Source organism: Trichoplusia ni, chromosome 3 (assembly GCF_003590095.1).
Source record: "Trichoplusia ni isolate ovarian cell line Hi5 chromosome 3, tn1, whole genome shotgun sequence".
Taxonomy (NCBI): Eukaryota; Metazoa; Arthropoda; class Insecta; order Lepidoptera; family Noctuidae; genus Trichoplusia; species Trichoplusia ni.
Window position 1 is genome coordinate 4,497,093 of NC_039480.1, and position 22,366 is coordinate 4,519,458.

Genomic DNA, 22,366 nt, shown 5'->3' on the forward strand with positions numbered 1-22,366 from the left:
CGGTCGGTCCGTGGATTACTGAACATCTATATCATAACATTAATTCGTTGGTCCCGGTAGTAATTTGTACATTTTTGATCGGTATCGGGTATCGTATTGCCCAGGTAACTGGGTTGAGGAGGTCAAATAGGCAGTCGCTCCTTGTAAAACTCTGATACTTAGCTGAAAACGGTTAGACTGGAAGCCGACCCCAACATAGTTGAGAAAAGGCTAGGCCAATGAAAATTGCACGACACTTTTTGATCATTTGCGTAAAGGATACTCTTAAAATGGGTATAAGAAATAAATGAAACCATGAATTCTTCAATAAATAGTATTTATTGTAATATGTATTGATTAATATCCGGCCTGGGCGTCGGGCTTCCTGTTCCTGGCCCGCAGCCGCTTGGGCCTGGGCTTCTTCAGATGCACGAAGTCGACGTGCGCCTTCAGCTCGCCCGCCGTCACGAAGCACTTGTCGCACGCCGAGCAGCGGAACGGCTTCAGGCCCGTGTGCAGCTGCGACAGGGTACACTTATAGTGCCACGCGGGTGACATATACACTACTTGTACTTTAAAGAAGAAACTTCATATGTAAATGATAGTCAGACTCTGTGACTATTACACATCCGATAACGGCATCAGACTGGTATATCGCTTTCAATATAACTGCAATTAAAATGTAGTTTCAAAATAATTGAATAATAAACAAGTCCAAGTCCCATGTTGGGTGCCATTTTAAATGTAGGTTTTCATAGACTTTCATACAGATCCCTTCATGGACCAGTCTGACTTTAACACCTATTTAGCGATAGCAGTGGGAATGAAATCAGACCGATTCGCAGCTGTGAAAATCATATTATACTTGTACTAGTTGCGCTGGGAAACGTTTTGGCATATAAATTATTTCTAAGGAATTTCTGGTGTAGAAATAATATTACATTACGAATTTATAAAAATAAAACTAAAAAATAGGTATAAGCACCCTTAACGCTGAGGCACAGAAAGCACGTTAAATTGTAGGTCCCAACTGTAAATTACACATCTTTAACAGTTATTGAGAGTAGTCATAAGCTAGAAAGTCTGACAACCAGTCTAACCAAGGAGCATCGTGTTGCCCAGGTAACTGGGTTGAGGAGGTCAGACAGGCAGTCGCTACTTGTAAAACACTTGTACTTAGCTGAAACCGGTTAGACTGGAAGCCGACCCCAACATAGTTGGGAAAAGACTAGGCCAATGATGGATAATATTATTACCGGAATGGCAAAACAATGTTTATTTAGTGAGCTAGTTTATTAAAAGCCCATAATGACACCTGTTTAAACCAACTTAAAAAATATATACTTACAAACATATGCCTCTTCATATTACACAACGACGTGTACTGTTTCCCGCATATGCGACAGTCGTACAGTCGACGCGACTTGTCGTGCAATCGCATATGTCCGGAGAGGTTGCCCTTCACGCTAAAGGATTTGTCGCAGTGATCGCACTGGTATTGCTTCTTACCGGTGTGCACCCACATGTGGCTTGAGAGGGATGTGTAGTCCTGAGATAAAGGATTGAATGTAATATGTTTCATGGTAGGAAAATATTTTTATTGAGGATTCTTTTTAACGGGAGGTTGTTAAAGTGAGTCCTTGTGTCGCGGGGTTTTCATGCTTACAGTGTGACAAACGTACATACAGAATTAGGTGTTTATTATAAAAATAATATTATCTATTGCACCCTGCAAAAAAATACATGTTGTCCGGTTCTCAAAACTATCTAATATGCACACAAAATGTCATGAGAATCGGTCCAGCCTTTACCGATATTTAACAATTACGTACACTTTGACACGAGAATTTTACATATTAAATTCATAATAATAATTAATATTACCGCAAACGTGATCCCGCACTGCTCGCACAGGTAGGGCGAGGCCACAGACATGTGTTTGGTTCTGCGCTTGCCCGGGTGGGACGACTTGAAGTGCCACACGTACGCACTGAACGTGGGCAGGTCTTCACCGCACTGGAAATGGTAAATAAAGGACAAATATATGAGTGTTGATTTGACACTTTGAATAAGAGTTAATTGCAAAGGCAATAGCGTTTATTATAAAAAATCTAATCAAATTATGTAAAGAAATTCTAAGCTTTTTTTTAATGCGGACAACATCCCATACATTGTTCTGAACACAAAGTAAGTTGCTAAAGCACTTGTGTTATGGAATTCAGATACAACGAAGGTACCACAAACACCCAGACCCGAGACAATGTGAGTTTTTACATTGACCCGACCGGGCATCGAACCCGGACCTCAGAGCTAGCGATACCTTAAAACCGGTGCGTACGCCACTCGACCACTGAGTTCGCCAATTTTATTTTGGCCTGTCTAAAATACCACAGCTATGTAAAGCCAGCCGTTTCTATCTTTAGCGATTCCTGGACGCATCTTAGCCGAGCATTACTGACTAGATTATCACATTTTCGCCTCAGCGACAATGCCTTTAAAATCTTCTACTATAATAATTTGAAAAACAAAGTCCATCAGTTTGCTATTCCCTCACGTCATTAAAAAAACGACTAAGACAGTAAGACGCACTAATCAAAAATCCTTGTCTGGCGGTTTTCATAAATAAACATACGCAAAGACACCCAAACTTACAACAAGCTTTCGTGGATCACACAAAAACTTGTCCTACGCGAGGAATGAACTCGCGCCACGACGCGTACTTTGGGCTTGGCGTGGTGACCTCAACCACTCGGCTATCCTAAGCAATCAAGAAGAATATTTGACACATGTTTTCTTTTCCTAGTCCCTATTAACTATTAGCTACATGCTCCCCGCGCCTGTTGCCTGTCCCCCTCACTCCACACTCACCTGTTCACAGGACACGCTCGTGTTCTGAGGACCGGTGTTCCTGTCTCGCCGGCGTATTGCTTCTCGACGTATAGGATTCCAAGTCAAATTTTCTAACTTCCGACATTTACTGCGATCGTTGCTCATACGGGTACTGTAATAAAAGATATGTCGGAGAGTCAGAATTAATTGTGATTTTATTTTCATTTTATTAATTATTACGAATTAGCTGGCAAAGTCAAGCAGGTAGCTTGAGCGTGGTCACCCCGGTGTCGGATGATGTTGACAGATGTCAAGGAACGCCGGATGACAGGCGGACCGCGTGCGCCGACATTCGAGTGGATGAACTCGCTGCGTTGCCAACTAAATCGTGTTCCATCGATTTGATCTTTAATTATTTTATTACTTTTGTAATTTAATATTGAAAATACACCGGCAAAGTGAATAACTACGCTTTTATTTCAACGATCATCATGTCTGTTAACGAATCCACTCCTGAACTTCCGCCAGATATAATAATAATATTAAACGACTTTAACACAACGCCATCTAGTCTCAAACTAAGCAAAGCTTGTATTACGAGTACTAGACAACTGATAAACATATAAGTGATTCTAAATACATATATAATATAGATAAATTACACCCACACACAGAACAAATGATCGCGCTTATGACGAAAAATATCCTAGGTGGAAATCGAACCCACGACTTACGTGCCAATCACAATATAAGTTATTTTTTTACAAACTGAACTCCGAACACTTTAACAGAGCTATACAATCTTGATGTGCCTTTTTATTATAAACTCAGTTTAACAAGACAGTCGAATTAAATCCCCCGACATTTTTTGTTTTGATTTAACAAAATAATGATTGTTGTTGCGTTAGCAAGACCAGTTGGTAACTTAAAATAATTAGCAAATAACTTCCATTTCAAGATTAATATAAACCATTAAACCTTTTCAAAAAAATCCTGACTCATATCTTCATAACTCTTACAAAGTCGCGGGCAACAACTAGTCAAACAATAAACACCCTGCATCTATACGTTAATTTGCCGCTCTACCATCACCCTGTATACACTAGTGTCACTCACGGGTTGTCCTCGGCGACATGTTTGGAGGACAGGTTGAGGTGAGTGTCGTACGCCTGTTCGGACAGGAACCGAACCTCGCACACTTCGCAGTACGGACCCTCCATCACCAGCTGCGGGTGTTACAAGCACTGTCACACATTCACACTGACAACACAACATGGCGGAAGACATTTGAACTACATTTGTTTCAGTAATTAAATATATGTAAACAATATTGGTGTGTCTTTTTATACAAACACATATCAAATTAAATAATAAATAAATAAATGCGGACAATATCATATACATTGTTCTGAACCCAAAGTAAGTTGCTAAAGCACTTGTGTTATGGAATTCAGATACAACGAATGTACCACAAACACCCAGACCCGAGACAATGTAGAAATGTGAATTTTTACATTGACCCGACCGGGGATCGAACCCGGGAGCTCAGAGCTAGCGACACCTTGAAACCGGTGCGTACGCCACTCGACCACGGAGGTCGTCAAATAAATAAACGACTGATATATTTCAGTAATATATTTGATTTGGTATTATTTCCTTGCATTTTATGTATGTCCTAGCTGTTGTGACCAATAGGGATGATGAAATTTTTTTTGCAGTGTCCGTCTTGTAGTTTTTTGTATAATAATGGATACGTATTTTTTAACTTGTCCCGCAAACATAAATTGACCATATTACAGTGAATGAAACTTACGCGTGACGTCACTATTGAGTATAAATTTTACTCTATCGTTACGTCACAAGCCCCCTCTCCTAAGCTTTAAAGCAGTTAATCTTTGTCAATTCTAGTTTTTCTGAAAAAGGAACAAATACGTGTCTCATACTTTTCAATTATCTAACTGAGGGACTAATGAGATTTTTTCTTTTCATACCCAGTCATCATCCCTATCTGGTTCAGTAATTTTGTCATGAAAACAAAACAGACAGAGATATTTTCATATTTATAATATTAGTATGTATAGAGTAATATGCCAAAACACCAAGATTGTTCACAATTTTTATAGTTACTATCGCGAGAATTACTCATTATTAAATGATACAACGGTTTACTCAAGAGTATTTATCGACTCGCTCGCCCGCCGCGTCTGCTCATGATTAACACTCCGGTTGGGTCCGAAACTAGTCGGGCGATCCCCATAAATACGCGTGAGTAAACCTTTGTATCATTAAATAATTGTTCACTATATTTTGATAGTAACTGTCGTGACAATGATTCATTATTGAATAATGCGCAACTAGTCGGGCGATCCCGATAAATACGCGTGAGTAAACCGTTGTATCATTTAATAATTGTTCACCTTTATTTAAATACCTATACAAATAGGTACAATTAATATACTTACATCTTTGTTGAACCGATGTGCTACTTTCTTATGTGTGATCACTCCTTGTGAATTGACGAAGGTATAGCCGCATAGGTCACACACGTAGTGTGAGCGATGTCGCAAACGTAAATGATTGTAATATGTCGTTAGTTTACTGAAAATTAACAAACATTAATTTATATATCTATACTAATCTATACTCTATACTAATATATAAAGCTGAAGAGTTTGTTTGTTTGATTGTTTGTTTGTTTGTTTGTTTGAACGCGCTAATCTCAGGAACTACTGGTTCAAATTGAAAAAATATTTTTTTGTTCAACAGATCATTCATTGAGGAAGGTTTTAGGCTATAAACCATCACGCTGCGACTAATAGGAGCGAAGATACAATGGAAAATGTGGAAAAAACAGGGTAGATATAAATCATATCTTCTAACCACGCGGACGGAGTCGCGGGCAACAGCTAGTTTATTAAACAGTATGCAATGTAATCCTTGTGTCGCGGGGATTTTACAAACATACAAATCACTTGCACGAAGACACCCTATGGTCTCACAGGTGTTTTTTCTCACAGAAAAAGCAATCAGGGTTGTGAAGGGTGGGCGAAACTGGTATCTGTCTAGTGTGATTTGATTTTGAAAAAGTGCTATTTAGTAAATGTGGTTTGATTGATTGTACTATACTAATAAAATAGAGCATTTCATCTCAAAATAAAAAAATATTATTATCATATTAATAGCGCATGCGGCATAAAAATCACGATATATCACAAGAGGTAGGATGTTCGATCCCCGTAGGACAAGCATTTCTGTGATCCACGAATGCTTGTCCTGAGTCTGGGTGTCTTTGTGCATGTGACTTGAATGTTTGTGAAACCTCCCGCGACACAAGGATTGAATGCAAGGAAATTAGAATCCTTTCGTTTTGTTTATTTTATTTAACTACAGGACATTACTAACCTGAATTCTTGATCACAAAGTTGACATTTATACTTGTTCCCTGCATGGAATTTCGTATGACCGTTGACGCGATTTCTGTAAAAAAAACATAATAATAATAAATCATTTTAAGGAACTGGTCCACTTAACATGTCTCATTTATATAATAGCCTATTTAGTTTTAGATACATATTGCAATAGTTTTGCATCTACCTTGGATTCTTCATCTCTGTTCTCCCATAGAGCGGAGGTGAATTATCCCTAGTAGATGCCCCATCACATTGTATATTAAAGTTCTCAACAAGGCCTCTGTGCGTTGGACCTGTGTCCCCGTTCAAGCCTTTAAAAAGGATCGGGTCTCTTCTCATGAAGTTAGCCCGTGAATGAAAAGAGATACAAATAATAATAATAAATCTTTATTGCATTAATTGTGGTTACATTAAAAGGTCGTAATATAAGTTTACAGCTCTGCACAATTTACCTACATAAAAACTTAAGTTTCAGTTGTGGTATTCAGTTCTAGGAATACATAATAGAGATTGACTGTCTTTTGAACTTCTAAGGCAAAGGAGTTAGTATGTGTTAATGGTCTATGTACATGTCACCTCTTCACGCCTAAACGGCTGATCATATTTCGATGAAATTTGGTATGAAGTTAGCTGATACCTTTGATTGGAACCTGGATACCTTGGAAAATTAGCCTATGCGTTAATGGGCTAATTTTATCCTACTTCGTTAAAGGAGGGTATTTTTTTTACAGCTATTACCGACATTAAGGCTGTCAAAATACTCGCTAAAGGAAATAAAGTATTTACTATGGGAGTTGCTTAAAAAAAAATTGGATGTATGGATGTTTGTTCCTCTTTCACGCAAAAACCATTAAATAGATTTAAACGAAACTTGGTACACAGATAGTTTATAATCAGGATTATAAACTATCTGTGTACCAAGATAGGATAGTTTTTATCCCGATTTTGTTCTCGTGGGACTTCGATTCGAAGCGAGCGGGACCGCAGGCAACAGCTAGTTATTAATAAATACTACATTACTTACCTCGATCTAGTGACGAACGGACACTGTTTACAAGAAATCTCTACTATATGCTGTCCGACTTTATGTTTGTACGCCTTCACTTTGGTTGCCGATCGGATCTTACAGATGTTGCATACATAGGGACCCATTTTCTATAATAAATAAAAAGTAACATTTATGAGAAGAAAGAAATATATATATACACGGTGATTTTTTAGTCGTCTTACAAAAGCAGCCCAGATCATGTATCCGACGTAAAATACCCCTAGGCGCGATTTTTTTTTTATCATCAACTAGAATAATAAGTACGAAGAAAAATTAAAACAAGAGAAATCTGAAATACACTCTTAAAAATGATAAAAACGCCGCCCGCGCCCCTCACCATTGTTACAAGGCTCGGACCGCGCTCGCAACAGAGCTGTGTTTCTAAAAAACTACGAATTGCATCATAATATTGAATAAAAATTGAATCAAAATCAAAATCAAAAAGTTTTTATTTCAAATAGGCCGTATCTCAGGCACTTTTAAAACGTTATATTACTGACTCTAGTTGCACGGTTCCAAAGTGTCATTCTTATGGAGAAGAACCGGCAAGAAACTCCATAAGTTACTCTTTTCAAAATAAAATTTTACAGTAGCATTTTACATTAAAATGAATGTCTGCAAGAACAGCGTAAATTAGCAAAACAAGTATCAAATAGCAAAATGTTAATGATTTTCTATAAAAAACTGACCTCCAGAGAAGAAAAATAAAATAATGTTACAATGAAGTAAGTTTTGCTGAGGTTTACACTGTTGATACATATACAAAGCACATTTCACAAAAAAAAAAAAAAAGGAAAACAATAATAATTTAATGATAATTTTACATAATCTAAATATGTAGTCCTAATCAAATCCTTAACAGGAATGTCAAGGCATGTCATAGCTTCTATGAATAGAGCTGTGGCTAAACTAATAGTAGATAACAAGGAAAATAAGATAATGATCTAGTAGACCGCCAGGGAGACCACATGTACAGAGATAATACTAAGTCCACGCGCGTTTATCATTTATATAATCACTAATTTTATAGTACGCTTTCTTTACCAGCATAGATTTAACGGTATTTTTAAACTTGTTTAATGGTAAACTGGTTATAGTATCTGGCAATTTATTATAAAATCGAATAGAATTCCCTAGGAAAGATTTGGCGTTTGTTTTGGATAACCTAAATCTTGGAACTACTAGTTTATTTTTATTTCTCGTATTTATGTTATGGAAATCACTATTTACACTAAAAGTATGCAAGTTTTTCCGAACGAACATGAGATTCTCCATAATATAAACCGACGGCAGCGTTAAAATATTAATTTCTTTAAAAGTTTCTCTTAATGACTCGCGCGGACCCATGCAGTAGACTGCTCTAACCGCACGTTTCTGTAATATGAAAACGGATTCAACATCGGCAGCTGCTCCCCACAGTAAAATTCCGTATGACATAATACTGTGGAAATAGGCGTGATAAACTAACTTAGCAGTGGGAACATCAGTAAGCTGTCTTATTCTTCGGACCGCAAAAGCAGCCGAACTTAGTCTACGAGACAGTGCTGAGATGTGAGCACCCCACTGTAACTTATCGTCCAATGTTATTCCAAGAAAGACCGTTTCTTTAATAAAATCGAGTTTGTTGCCATCTAGCATTACATTTAAATCCGACTGAGACCGAGCCTTTTGGAGTGTGAATTTAAGGCATTTTGTTTTTGCCGCGTTCAGAAGTAGGTTATTCGTTGCAAACCAATCCGATAATACGTTAAGGCTATTATTCAAATTACTAACGTTTAGAGATTTTCTGTCAGTTTTAAAAATGAGAGAGGTATCATCCGCGAACAGAATCATGTCAGTCGAGTTGGCCATCATGAAAGGGAGGTCATTTATGTACGCTAAAAAAAGAAATGGGCCTAAGATCGAACCTTGGGGCACGCCCACTCTAACTAAGGACCCGGAAGATATTGCGCCGTTTACGCCTACTTTTTGTTGCCTAGATGATAAATATGACAATACCAGTTGTAAGGATTGTCCTCGTAATCCATAGTACTTTAATTTAAGGATTAGAGTATTATGATCAACGCAGTCAAAAGCCTTGGAGAGGTCACAGAAAATTCCTATGGCGTCCTGTGACCCCTCCCAAGCTCCTAAAATATTAGACACTAACTTGGCCCCGGCGTCGGTCGTCGACTTTCCCTTGGTGAAACCAAATTGACGCTCATGGAAGATTCTATGCCTATCAAAATGTGACATCATTTGGTCGAGAACCATTCTCTCAAATATTTTACTAACAGCTGGAAGCACCGAAACTGGTCTATAATTAGATGGGTCATTCTTGCAACCAGATTTAAAAATAGGAATAACTTTACTGTGTTTCATTAAATCAGGAAAAGTGCCACTATCCACACAGTCGTTGAAAATTTTTGCAAGAATTGGGGCAATGGTGTCAATTATAGATTCTATTACTTTGACGGATATTCCCCATAAATCTTCTGTGGTCTTAACTTTAATTTTATTAAATGCTTTTTTAACAATAGAAGGTGATACATGAATAAAACTAAAATTTGGAATAATTCTATCTATGGACCTTTTAAGTAGCCACTCCGCTTTCAAGGGACTCGAGGGGAGTGATTTCGTTACCTCTATCGGGATGTTTGAAAAAAAGTCTTCGAAAGCGTTAGCTACTTCTATGTTATTGGCAATGCTTTTATTATTGATTTTTAATGAGAGATCTGTATCTCTTTGTTTAGTATTTCCAGTTTCAGAGTTGATAATCTTCCATACAGTTTTAATTTTGTTATCAGAATTGCCTATCCGTCTACTAATGAGACTTGACTTAGCCGCTAAACAAACCCTTTTGAAGATTTTTGAATAATCTCTGACATGCTTATGGAAACTCGGATTAATATTAAACGATTTTTCCTCATACAGACTGTACATCCTGTCTCTGCTGATTCTAATGCCTTTAGTAGCCCACTCATTAAATTTACTTTTGAAATTAATTTTAATGTTTTTTTGTGGACACGTTTTGTTAAATGACTTCACGATTATGTGAAACAATTTATCATAATCCTTATTTGGAACACCCGAAAATGAACAATTATTTTTAATACAATCTGCAACATCATTTTTGAACGAATTCAAAGCATTATTTTTAAGTGGTCTGAATTTAATTATTTTATTCAAAGGCAATTTATTTATAATTTTAATTGACACTACTTGTCCTAGATGGTCTGATCTTACACCGGGTAATAATCGAAATTGAGTAATATTACGGTTCGAAAAAACGTTATCTAAGCAAGTAGAGGAAGTTACCGTTACCCTAGTGGGCTCATTAAAAATATGATTTAAATTAAATGAATTGAATAGAGACAAAAGCTTATTTCTATCAGAGGAGTCAGTCAAAATATCAACATTAAAATCTCCACAAACATGTATTTCTTTATTATTACGACACAACTTATTTAAAATTTCCTCCATAATGAAAATAAAAGACAGTAATTTGGATGCAGGAGGTCTGTATACACAAAGAATAATAAGGTTTTCTATCTCAGCACATGCTACCTCACATACGCGGTCAATAGAGAGAGAGATGATGTCTTGACGTTCCTTATATTTAAGGAAATCTTTACATAATATAAGAGACCCACCCCCCTCTGCTGAAAGTCTATTGAACGCGCTGGCAATCACAAAGTTGTTAACATTAAAATTCATCTTATTTGGCTTTAACCAAGTTTCACAAAAACAAAGAATATCTATTGAATACTTATCTACTAGAAGTTCAACATCTAGAATTTTGCCAGAAAAGCGGTTTATGTTTTGATGATAGAGCAGAATGCTATCAGAGTGCTTATCTATTGTCTGCGTTGTAAGTTTAAACAATCTAAATTGTTACTTGACAATAAATTACAACTTAACCTATTCTGTGTTATATTTTCTATAACAGAGTTAATATTATAAGCTATTAAGCTAGCAACAAAATATTTATATCTTCTAGGAAGATACATAGTACCTTGGGTTAATTGAAACCCATTAATAAACTTATTAGTGTCAAAAAACACTAATTTGTCACTATGACGACACGTTATTGTATTCAATGTACAATTTAAGTAGTGAACATAATTATTTTGTTCTTTACTGAATGTGTCTGCATATGGCAGAGCACACAACATTATCTTTCCTACATTTAAGCTTAATAAGGTGTCAATGCCATCAACTATGTCCCTCCTCTCCAAGCCTAAGCTACTACCAACTAATAAAACAATGTTTGTATTTTTGTTGAGAATCATGTTTTTAATTTTTGAAATAAGATTATTAAAGTGAGTGTTTGGGTAGCAAAGATTTGTGACATTGTGAGTGTTATTATATTTGAACAATGTTCCAAATCCCACTCCTAACTTATCAGAAACAACTATCCACCTGTGAGAGTGACCGTCACTCACATCTAAGGACTGAGCAACCACAGGTAAAGCCGGTGATGGAAGAGACTCCGGACATGCTGTATTATTAGCACAGCTGCATGAGAGATTTTTAGTCAATGATTCGTATCTCTCTGCATTGCATGTGACCAAGTCCATCAGTTCACTAGCCTCCACCATTCGTTCATTAAGCTGCTCCTGACAAAATACATACTTATCAAAGATTTCTTTCAACATATTTTCTTTAGACTGTAACTCACTATGTAACAGCTGAGTTTCTTTATCATACATTGCCCTACAATGTTCTAATTCACTGGTATATGATTTTAATTGAGTTACCAGGTGAATTTGCTTTTTATGATAGTTAATAATATTATGTTTAGAGTATTTTAGCTTTTTTAATGCCTTACGGGCTTTATTAATTGACTTATTACATTTAATGTACTTTTTTATCTTATTATGGCTTGTAAAGGATGGACACTGCCTGATTACATCTTCACCAGTGAGATCTATAGTTACTACAGGACAACAACCAGCTGAGGCCGAGCATCCAACTAACTCATCAAAAAGGCTCTGGGTGTTCGTGGACTGTTCACAGATCTGAAACTTTTCTGATAGTGATATTGAGTTGTGGGCCCTGCTAAGTTCATGCTCGAGTTCAGATATGCGGTTTAAAGCAACTTCGTGTGTTTCACTGCACTGTTGGTAAGAAGCTAAAACTTCATGCAGGTGTTGGTGGCGGTCAAGCAGGTCCACATGTTCAATATGAAGTTCAGCCAGTTCATTCTTGAGAGTGGTGTTTTTGTCAATGATGATCTTGACCTCAACCTCACTATCGTCACGTTCCTGTAGCAACTGCCTACAGAGAGTTTTAGAAGACTCCAATTCCTTTAAGGTGGCTCTCAATTTGTCTTCCATGTCACGTGCTGCAGCTCTGCGGGTTAACATCCTTGATAATGCTTTAGTTATCTGAAACTTAAAAAAGTACAGCTAAATATCTAGACAGGGCTAAACCTATATATGTGTAAATGGTTGACTAGTAAAGATGTTTACAATTGAGTTTGCATTTTAAATTTCTTCAAATCTCATAAATACCTATTTTTTTATCATGAACGTGTTCTAGTCATTGGATACATGAACTGAGCTGCTTTTGTAAGACTACTAAAAAATCACGGTGTATATATTTTTTTTGTTTGGCATCGAACCCACGAAAATTTCACAGATGGATTTTAGTTTCGTGTGGTTTATTTTGCTATCATCATCAAATCAAAAAAGTTTCTTTTTCAAATAGTATGTTTTCCAGACACTTTTGAAAAGTTAAAGTAATGACTAGTAGGTTCCAATTCTCGTGTCACGGTTTACGTGACTAAACTCCACCGAAACGGCTTAACCGATTCTTATAATTTTTTTTGCAAAACGGTAGGCCTGAGAATCGGACAACAACTGTTTATTTTCCCACGTTTTTATACGCTCGCTTTTATTATTTGTTTGTCGTTCTGTTAGTTTTTTGCAACTCAATTTTGTGGCGCTTCCCGATAAGCTGCAGGCTGAAATTTTCAGCGTAGCTTCAAACCCGATGACATGCAATTTACACTTATAAAAACGGATGGACCGATTTTGATACAATTTTAATGGAGTGACATTCAAAAACGTTGACTTTTAGATTTTATAAGTCATTTTTTATATAGCAAAATGTTTGGTGGGTTGGCTAGTTTCATATAATAAATTTAAATCACCCTGCCTAAACAAACCATAATAAAAGTAACACTATTATTTATATTATACAATTATTATTAATTATTATTTATGGCAATATTAATTTGCCTAAATTGCTATTCTGCCCTCTTCCTCTCTCCTATATTTTTTGCGTGCCCAACAGGGTCCATATTGAACTCTAACTACTATTTATTTTCTACCATCTCTGTAACATATGGAATGCAATAAATGATTGAGTATTGAGTATTGAAATATTATTATCTATATATAGGCCTTCAAGACCACATAATAACATTTATAACTGACCTCACTATGTTTCGTGGCATGTCTCTCATAAGACTCCTCGCTGGGGAACCCCTTATAGCACTGCGTACACTGGTAGGGTGACTTGAGATACCTCTCGCTGTACTGCCTGTTCACAACTGCCTGGATCTCCTCCTCCTCAGACAGGTGTCTTATTGTATACAGTTTCTCATCTATCGGTTTAGTTGGGAGATTCTTTCTGTAATAATATATTTTTTTAATTTTCAATCTTTTTTGCTTTTATTTTATTTTATTGTAAGTATAAACTTTATGCAGGTATATGTTATTTGTAGTTTCTCAAACTGGCGATTTTAATGAGATTTTTTTTTATTGCTCAGATCGATCTGGTACTTCCTTCAAAAGGCCAGTCCAAAGAAATACCGTGCATTGGTTTATGCATATCTACTTGCATTGAAATTGTCTGGACTTCAAAAGAGACTGTGACCCCTTGAGTTTGTTTCGACATTTCTTCTCAGGGTAGTCAGATAGGAAATGTCGACTCCAGCGTTCTCAAAAAAGTAAGAAGACATGTAAAACTGATGTAATAATAATAAAAAAAAATATTGGTTCTAAAAACATATAACAAAATAATTAAACCCACCAAACTGTGTGACAGTTTGTCGGCGGGAATAGCGCTCGATACATATTACACGGTTAAAGTTTCAAAATACAAAATAAACATACAAATACAAAATACAAAGGAACATGGAACTACTTATAAAATTATTCTATAAGTAACATATTGCGTAACTTATTCTTTAAGGTTTTATGTATTATTACATTATTGAATGTATGTGTTCGAGTTTGGGTGGTTGCTTGTTTTGAGTTTGGGTGTTTGTGGAACCTCAGAAATCTCAGAAAATTGAAGAAAATCAGTTCATCTAGTAAGTTCTGAGGTAACAGACATTAAGAAAAGAGCGGACAATTGTGAAACTTTCTGTTTGAAGTAGTCTGAAAAAGGGTGATACATATAGTCAATACGATATTTAGCTATCGAGAAAATTTTATTAATCGATGCTTTGATGGTGCAAATTGTACTATACATCTCGTTATTTGCTAACAATTAACGATAGTTATTAACAATTTAAAAAATAAAGGTAATTTTGCTTGCGGTCGCCACACTAGGTCGGGCCTGTCTCGAGGAGACCTTGAAATCTCACAATTACTATTTCTTTGGAATTCCGGTTCGATACGTAATGATTAAGTTATTTTAAATTCTAAACAGGAAGTAAAAAATCAGAAAATAAAAAGCTAACATAAAATAAAAATAAACAAGGATATCCAACCACTGATAAGAAAATTATATGCAATTTTAAATATTTATTCATGCAATGTGTATGTGTGAGTGTAATGACAGCGTGCTGCTGGGGAGTTTGTTGCGCCGTTTCTTCTCTCACAGCAAAAGCACTTAGGAAGCGGTGAAGGGCGGGCGAAACTGGGTGCTGTCCAATGTAAATGACCTTCAAAAAGTGCTACTTAGTAGCCTAATTTGAATAAATGAATTTTGATTTTGATTTTGATTTTGATGTTTTGTGGTGTGTGTGTGGGAGTGTGTGTTGTGCAGGTGTGTGTGTGTAGGTGCGTGTATGTGCGTGCGTGTGTGTTATTATGCACTGTAGCATGAGTAGCACTCAAACAAATAATTCTACTTTTCTAGGAGATTTTTTGAATTTATTCAAGATCTAACAAGATTAAATGCACTAAGAACATTAATAACCTCATCATTATTTTTTTTGTCATCGGTTATTAAAAATAAATTGAGAAAAATACTTACTTCTTATTTTTTGGAGTTATTACTTTGACTTTTGGTTTGTCATCTTCAACTTTTTCAAATATTTCATGACTTTCTAAAGCCTCAGAGGAATCATCGCCTATTTCTACATCTACGAACGGGACCTTCATATCGTCGCTTTTATTGACTTTCCCATCACTATTACTAGTGTTGTCCTTTACTACATCGATTTCACTTTTCAAGTCATCATTCTCGTTTTCAACATTCATACTCTGTTCTATCACATCATCTGTGTTATCAGTGATGTCATTATCTATCGTATCGATTTCGATTTTGATATCTTTAGGGTCATAGCTTTCGAAGGGTAGTGTTGTACCCGTTTCATCTATTTTCTCAACTGTGACGGTAACTTCATCAAATTTTTGTACGGTCTTTAATTCCCTCTTTGGAGGTCTTATTTCATTTTTACGATCTGATTTATTTGAACTTACAACACTGTCTACTCCTTCAACACTTTTACATAGATCGATTGTGAATCTCGATTTCAGATTAGAATTTTCAGACATCTGAAGTACATCACTATATTTTATCTGAAAACATTAAATTTAATGATTTTTTTTTCTAGCCCACTCTGGCCCACAGCTGGGCAAAGGCCTCCCCCAAATCCTTCCACGATTCTCTAATAAAAATATAATATATATACAAAATCCCTACTAATATTATAAATGTGAAAGTAACTCTGTCTGTCTGTTACGCTTTCACGTGAAAACCACTGAACTGATTTTAATGAAATTTGGTACACACATAGAGTTGACCTTGAGGAAGAACATAGAATAGTTTTTATCCCGGACTTTTGAAGAGTTCTTTTGGAAACGCGATATAACCGACATTGACGCGGGCGAAAAGCTAGGGTTAAAATAATTATAAAAAGTGTACAACACACATTGCGATTTTTGTTTCTTTTTGTGCCGATGCTAAGGGTTAAGCTGTGCATGATGCGATGGGTCAGAAGGAAAGTGATCATTTAAAGCATACTAACCAACACCGTGGCTTGGAAGTCATATGCTTCTCTCTCGACTGACACACATTGTTTTTTTCAGGATCATAACCAAAGGGTAAACATAGAACAGGGTAGGCGAACCAATGGCAAGCGTGCCATTGATGGCATGCGACACAATATTTTGGGCACGTCGCAGAATTAGGTATTTTAAGACGATCAATTTGATAGTATTTAAGTATAATTATTATTTTCTAAATAATCAGAAAGTCAAAATTATTTGATGGCACGCGAATGACCCCATTAAATATTTTTTTTAGAAAAAATGGCACTTTGATGCATAATGGTTCGCCTACCCTGACATAGAATATCCGACCTGTCTGACCATCTGCCACCAGGGTGCATCTCAAAAACCGTGATAGCCAGACAGTTGAAATTATTACTTGAATGAATGATTTTGTTTTGAAGCTAAACCTAGGTTTAACTACGTTTTGATTAAAACTAGAGCTCTCTGCTGCCCAGTGGGTATATAGGGTTGTTTTAACCAACTTATATTGTAGTTATATTGTCCGGGAGCAAGATGGGTCGATGACAATATAAAGGTCTCGGGTCGAATCTGGATGGGGCTAGCACAGGACCGTAGAAATTGGCACGAAAAAGGGGAGGCCACCAGCAGTGGGAGGATAAAGGCTGTGGATCATGATGATATTGTAGTTTACTGTAGTACAAAATTGCGTGTGTGTTCGTGTGTCTGTATATCGTATACTTACGAAACCATTTTCTTGTATATAATCCCTCAACATTTTATCTGTTAGGATCGCTTGTTCTTTTAACTTGGACGCAGCGGTTATTTTCGCCGCACACTCCCAACATAACTGGGCTGGTAATCTATCTTCATCGTCTGAAACCTGTAAACCATAATGATTGACGTAATATGAAGAAATTTCGGAAAAAAAAATCACACACCCCCTCCATGGTAGAAGGAAAAAATAATTTTACGCTAAACTACAAAGAAAAACCCTTCATTGATTTGAGAACCTCCGTGGTCGAGTGGCGTACGCACCGCTTTCAAGGTGTCGCTAGCTCTGAGGTCCCGGGTTCGATGCCCGGTCGGGTCAATGTAAAAATTAACATTTCTACATTGTCTCGGGTCTGGGTGTTTGTGGTACCTTCGTTGTATCTGAATTCCATAACACAAGTGCTTCAGCAACTTACTTTGGGTTCAGAACAATGTATGTGATGTTGTTCGCATTTATTATTATTATTTATTATTGATCGGGCTTTTGCCTTTTTAACTTTTCTTAGGGTTTAGGTACCAACAGAAATCTGTTAATGTAAGTACTTGTGAAACGAAACAATTTTTTGAGTTTGCACTATTAGAATTTAGCGACGATAAAGTGATTGTAGAATGGTATGGACTAATAGAATTATACCCTTAAGCGTTGGTAAAACGTAGGATTTACTAGAAATTAGGATATCGTAAGATAACCGTAGTTCGGGCCAATGGCGTAGCTAGAGGGGGGGGGGCGGTCCGCCCCGGGGCCAGTACCAGGAGGGCGGCAAAATTGAGAAAAGGCGGCAAATGATCATGCGTGAACGAGACATAAACAAACAGGTGTAACTATACTTCGTGACAAATTAAACGAGCTTTTTTTTTAAATGCCTTCTTTGGGCGCCAAGGTGTGAATCCCGCCCCGGGCGACGGTGACCCCAGCTACGCAACTGGTTCAGGCTTTTATTGTCACATATACATATACTTGACGGGCCTGTTGGTTAGTGTCTCTGACTGCTATACCGGAGGTCGTGGGTTCGATTCCCGCCCAGGACAAATGTTGTGTGATGAGCATGATCATATGTTCTGGTGTCTGGGTGTAATTTATTTATAATATGTATGTATTTAGAACTATATAAGTAAGTTTATCACTTGTATGGTTACCATAACACTTTAGCTTGGGATCAGATAACCGTGTGTGAGTTGTCCCATGATATTATAGATATACTTACTGGTCGACCCGTCGTGTTGATATACATCTCTTCAAGCTTCGTACCTATTATCGGATGCATTCTTCTATCAATAGATAGGCATATTCTGCAAACCTAGAAGTAAACAAAATAATATGTTCACACATATTTATTCATTTACTTAAACTTTAACGTACAATTGTGGTACATAAGGCGGACTTATAGAAGTCTATCCTGCCGTCTATTATAAAAGTAGTTGGAATAGGTACAGCAATTGCATACGATGGCGTGCAATTGGGGATGCTTTTGTCCAGCAGTGGACGAATATGGGCTAAAGATGATGATGTATTAATTAGATAACAAAAAGACTGTTTGTAAGAGGCAAGAGCTGGGTATAAGCCACTTCTTATAATATAAGGAAGGGAGGAGTATTGATGACAATACGAAACTCGATAGAATGAATGTAGTTTCTTAAAGAAAGAATTAAAATTTACATACCCGCAATTTTGTTAAAATGTCCTTTTTAAACTGAAACAAAAGAAAATTTTATTTAAATAAAATAACAATAGAGGAAGCTACACTAACATCGATAAAAATAAAATTGAATACGACAAATATTATGTATTCACGAGCATCCTAATATGTTGATGTGACTGTTTGTGCTTGCTTGTGGGATTATACCTCTCGAACAAATTAACTATTTATTTAGTAGGTTTTTCATGTGTACTATTTGGGCTCCAGACCCACTGTAGTCTTTAAGCAAGAGATGTTGTAGCACTGGGGTCTTTAATTTTGTTTGAAATGCAATTTAGTTAGCATTGTTCTGGGCTGACTTTGATGAAGACACAGGAGACAATGCCACTCTACCGACTCTAGTCTTTTTCCATCTATCTTTATTAAAAAAAGGTTAAATATTTACCTATTAAAGTCTATTGCTGATAAATTATGAGTATTTATGAGAATTATACACAACTTTTTCTTATCACATTGCTTGAGGCAAAGGCTACTCTCTACTCTTCTATCTTTATCAAAAAAAGGTTATATACTTACCACTGGGTCTATCACTGGAATGGCTCCAGGTTTCAGCCTCCTATTAAGATTCTGCTTGTTTACTTTGAAATCTTCATCCTTGAAGTGAGCACTGCATATGAATGTTTTCGTCTTTGATTGTAGGTCTACCTTACCAATTGCATTTATCCAATATCCACGAAGAACAATGTCTTTTGGGAACCTAGAAATAATAATAATAAATGCGGACAACATCACATACATTGTTCTGAACCCAAAGTAAGTTGCTAAAGCACTTGTGTTATGGAATTCAGATACAACGAAGGCACCACAAACACCCAGACCCGAGACAATGTAGAAATGTGAATTTTTACATTGACCCGACCGGGGATCGAACCCGGGACCTCAGAGCTAGCGACACCTTGAAACCGGTGCGTACGCCACTCGACCACGGAGGTCGTCTAAATAGAAGATTTAGTTTTAATTATAATAAATAATAATGGCGTGCAAGGGGACTCAGGTCCAACAGGCAGAGACGTTCTTGAGAACTGACAGAAGTCCATTCAGTTTAATAGCAACTTAATGCCTATTTGAAATATTTTTTATCCTAATAGGTAAGGCTACTACAGGCCCAAATATTTGACATACAAAAACACTGGATCAGAGATAAGTTTGTTTATTTGTATATTTGAATAGTGTGTGATAAAGATGCAGTTTAATAAAGTTATAATTAAAACATAAGTTTAATTAATGGAGCTACCATTCCATCAAATATTTCGGTCGACAATTAAATTTTAGAGATTGATATGATATGTCGAAAAAAATATGCACCATTACTTAGCACTGTTCAAAAGGATCAATATAGTAAGAAATCAATGGAAATTGGAAAGGAAAGAAATTACTTACATGTGAAATGAGAGCCATGGACACTCAGATTTCTTTTTTAAATTATTACCACACCTTTCGATACAACAATTCATTTTGACTTAATATAAGCATAAATAAGTTACTATTTTTTTTTATTTGTACACTGTACAGTACTTTTTTTTAGGAAGGGGGCGAACGAGCCTCGCACTTTCAAGTTTGAATCTATAATAATTATATTAGTTATCTTGTACAGTGGATTTTACATAGATTGCATTGATCGTTTACCAGCAAAATATTGTTATAGAATTGAACTATGGTTTGTTAATAAAGATATCTCATTTATTTATTATCGTAGTCAGAACGCGCATTATAAATAAACACTTCGTTCCAATAAGAATACAATACAATAATATAATGACAGCAGTGGAGATAATATTGTCGAGAATCTGAATGAATGAAAGGGTGTTCGATTTTGAATCGATGACACTCGGTATTCGTTTAGAAAGTATCAAGTTGAGTAATACAAAAATCGACTACTCAAAAATCTTTCAAGGTCGTGTTTTAATAGATATAGAAAATAAAATATAGGAAAACAAAAGGAATCGCTAACACATTTTAAAGTCCCCGCTATAGATTTGGCAAAGCATGGGTGGATATATGTTGAAATTGATCAATTGACAGCATACTCAACCTCATTATATTGAACCTCATTTTTGTAGTTTAGTTTTAAGTTTGTAAATTTGAAATTGTTCTTATGTTGTCATGTTGTTTTTTCTTCGTATGTCAGTAAAAATAAAATAAAAGTAGAAGCGACTATAAAAGGCTTTAAAATTGTTATTTCTGTTTAGTATTGCGCAACAATCCGGCGGCGATTGTCTTGCGGAAGTATTGTTTGTAAGAATATGTGCAATTTGTAAGATTCAAGAGGTATTTTAGAAGCAATGTTCAATAAATGAAAATTTCCTGTCAACTCGGACTCAATTTATTTCTTCAAGAACCCAACCCACTGTAAAAATAACAACAGGTTATGGGCCCAGGACAGCAGTGAAGGTTTTTTTCGAGTGGATTTGAGGACGAGTCAAGCAGAAAAATCGTCAGGACCAACGTGGTCAACACAACCTCAAGTCAGTATTGGAGCAGTCAGTGCACAGCAAGTCAGTCAACGTTACAAAGAATATGCAAGTCGCTTAGTCTGTAAATCGCCACGAAAGTTTTTAAATTCGTAAATTGTCAGAAATTTCTCGAATTGTCACAATTTAAAACAAAATGGATACTGTAAAGTCACAATTAGAAATGTTGAGCGAAGATAGTCAAGGAAATGTAAATTTTGTTTCATGGCGTTTCAAGTTAAATTTGGCTCTTAAAAACAGAGATCTTTATGATATCGTATCAAGTGTGAAGTCAAGACCAGCAGGTTCAGCGTCTGAAGCAACCGTCTCAGCTTGGACTAAGAAAGATATCGAAGCTCAAACATTAATAGGGTTAAATGTAAGTAGTAAAATTGCAAACAAAATAGCAAATTGCAAAACTGCCAAAGATATGATAGATAAGTTAGTTAGTTTGTATGGTACCAAAACTGAAGTAACCCTTGAAACATCCCGCATTAAATTTTTTACATTTGAATACGATGAAAAGAAGTCAGCAATTGAGAACTGCATGGAGATTCTGGATCTTGCCGAAGAGATCTCCACTGAAAAAGATCCTATGAAAGAAAGCTGGATCATGACCAGGATCATGAGTGTCCTACCACCGAAACTGGCACATTTCAGAACATCTTGGGACAACGTGACAGGAGCCAACAGAAATGTAGAAACTTTGATGGAACGTTTGAGGCTTGAAGATGAACGACTCAAAGAAACGTCGAATACAGAGGGCAGCACCAACAATGCTCTCATATCAAGAAAAGAAAAACATGGACAGTCGACAAGCAACAAACAGGACAAGTCTCAGACCGGATGTTACAAGTGTGGCAAGAAGGGTCACGTGATCAAAGAATGCAGAGGAAGACCGTGCCAAAAGTACATCGAGTACTGCAAAGAAAAGTATTCATGCAACATTTGTAAGAAAAAGGGGCATTTTGCAAAGGAATGTGATGCTCGAAATGAAGGAAGCAAG

At 36.4% G+C, this 22,366-nt stretch overlaps 1 protein-coding gene across 1 annotated transcript; it reads right to left on the minus strand.

The window, feature by feature from the left end:
* Nucleotides 1–299: 299 nt before the first annotated feature.
* Nucleotides 300–20,807, minus strand: LOC113508970 (zinc finger protein 568-like). The gene is made up of 15 exons (XM_026892186.1): nt 20,291–20,807; nt 19,427–19,607; nt 18,875–18,904; nt 18,419–18,511; nt 17,185–17,322; nt 15,460–16,007; nt 13,689–13,884; nt 7,243–7,373; nt 6,211–6,285; nt 5,271–5,406; nt 3,925–4,034; nt 2,848–2,980; nt 1,864–1,995; nt 1,328–1,528; nt 300–498 (listed from the first exon to the last, which is right to left on the minus strand). The coding sequence occupies exons 1-15, from the start codon at nt 20,362–20,364 to the stop codon at nt 337–339; spliced, it is 2,340 nt and encodes a 779-aa protein (XP_026747987.1). The 5' UTR covers nt 20,365–20,807; the 3' UTR covers nt 300–336.
* Nucleotides 20,808–22,366: the final 1,559 nt, after the last annotated feature.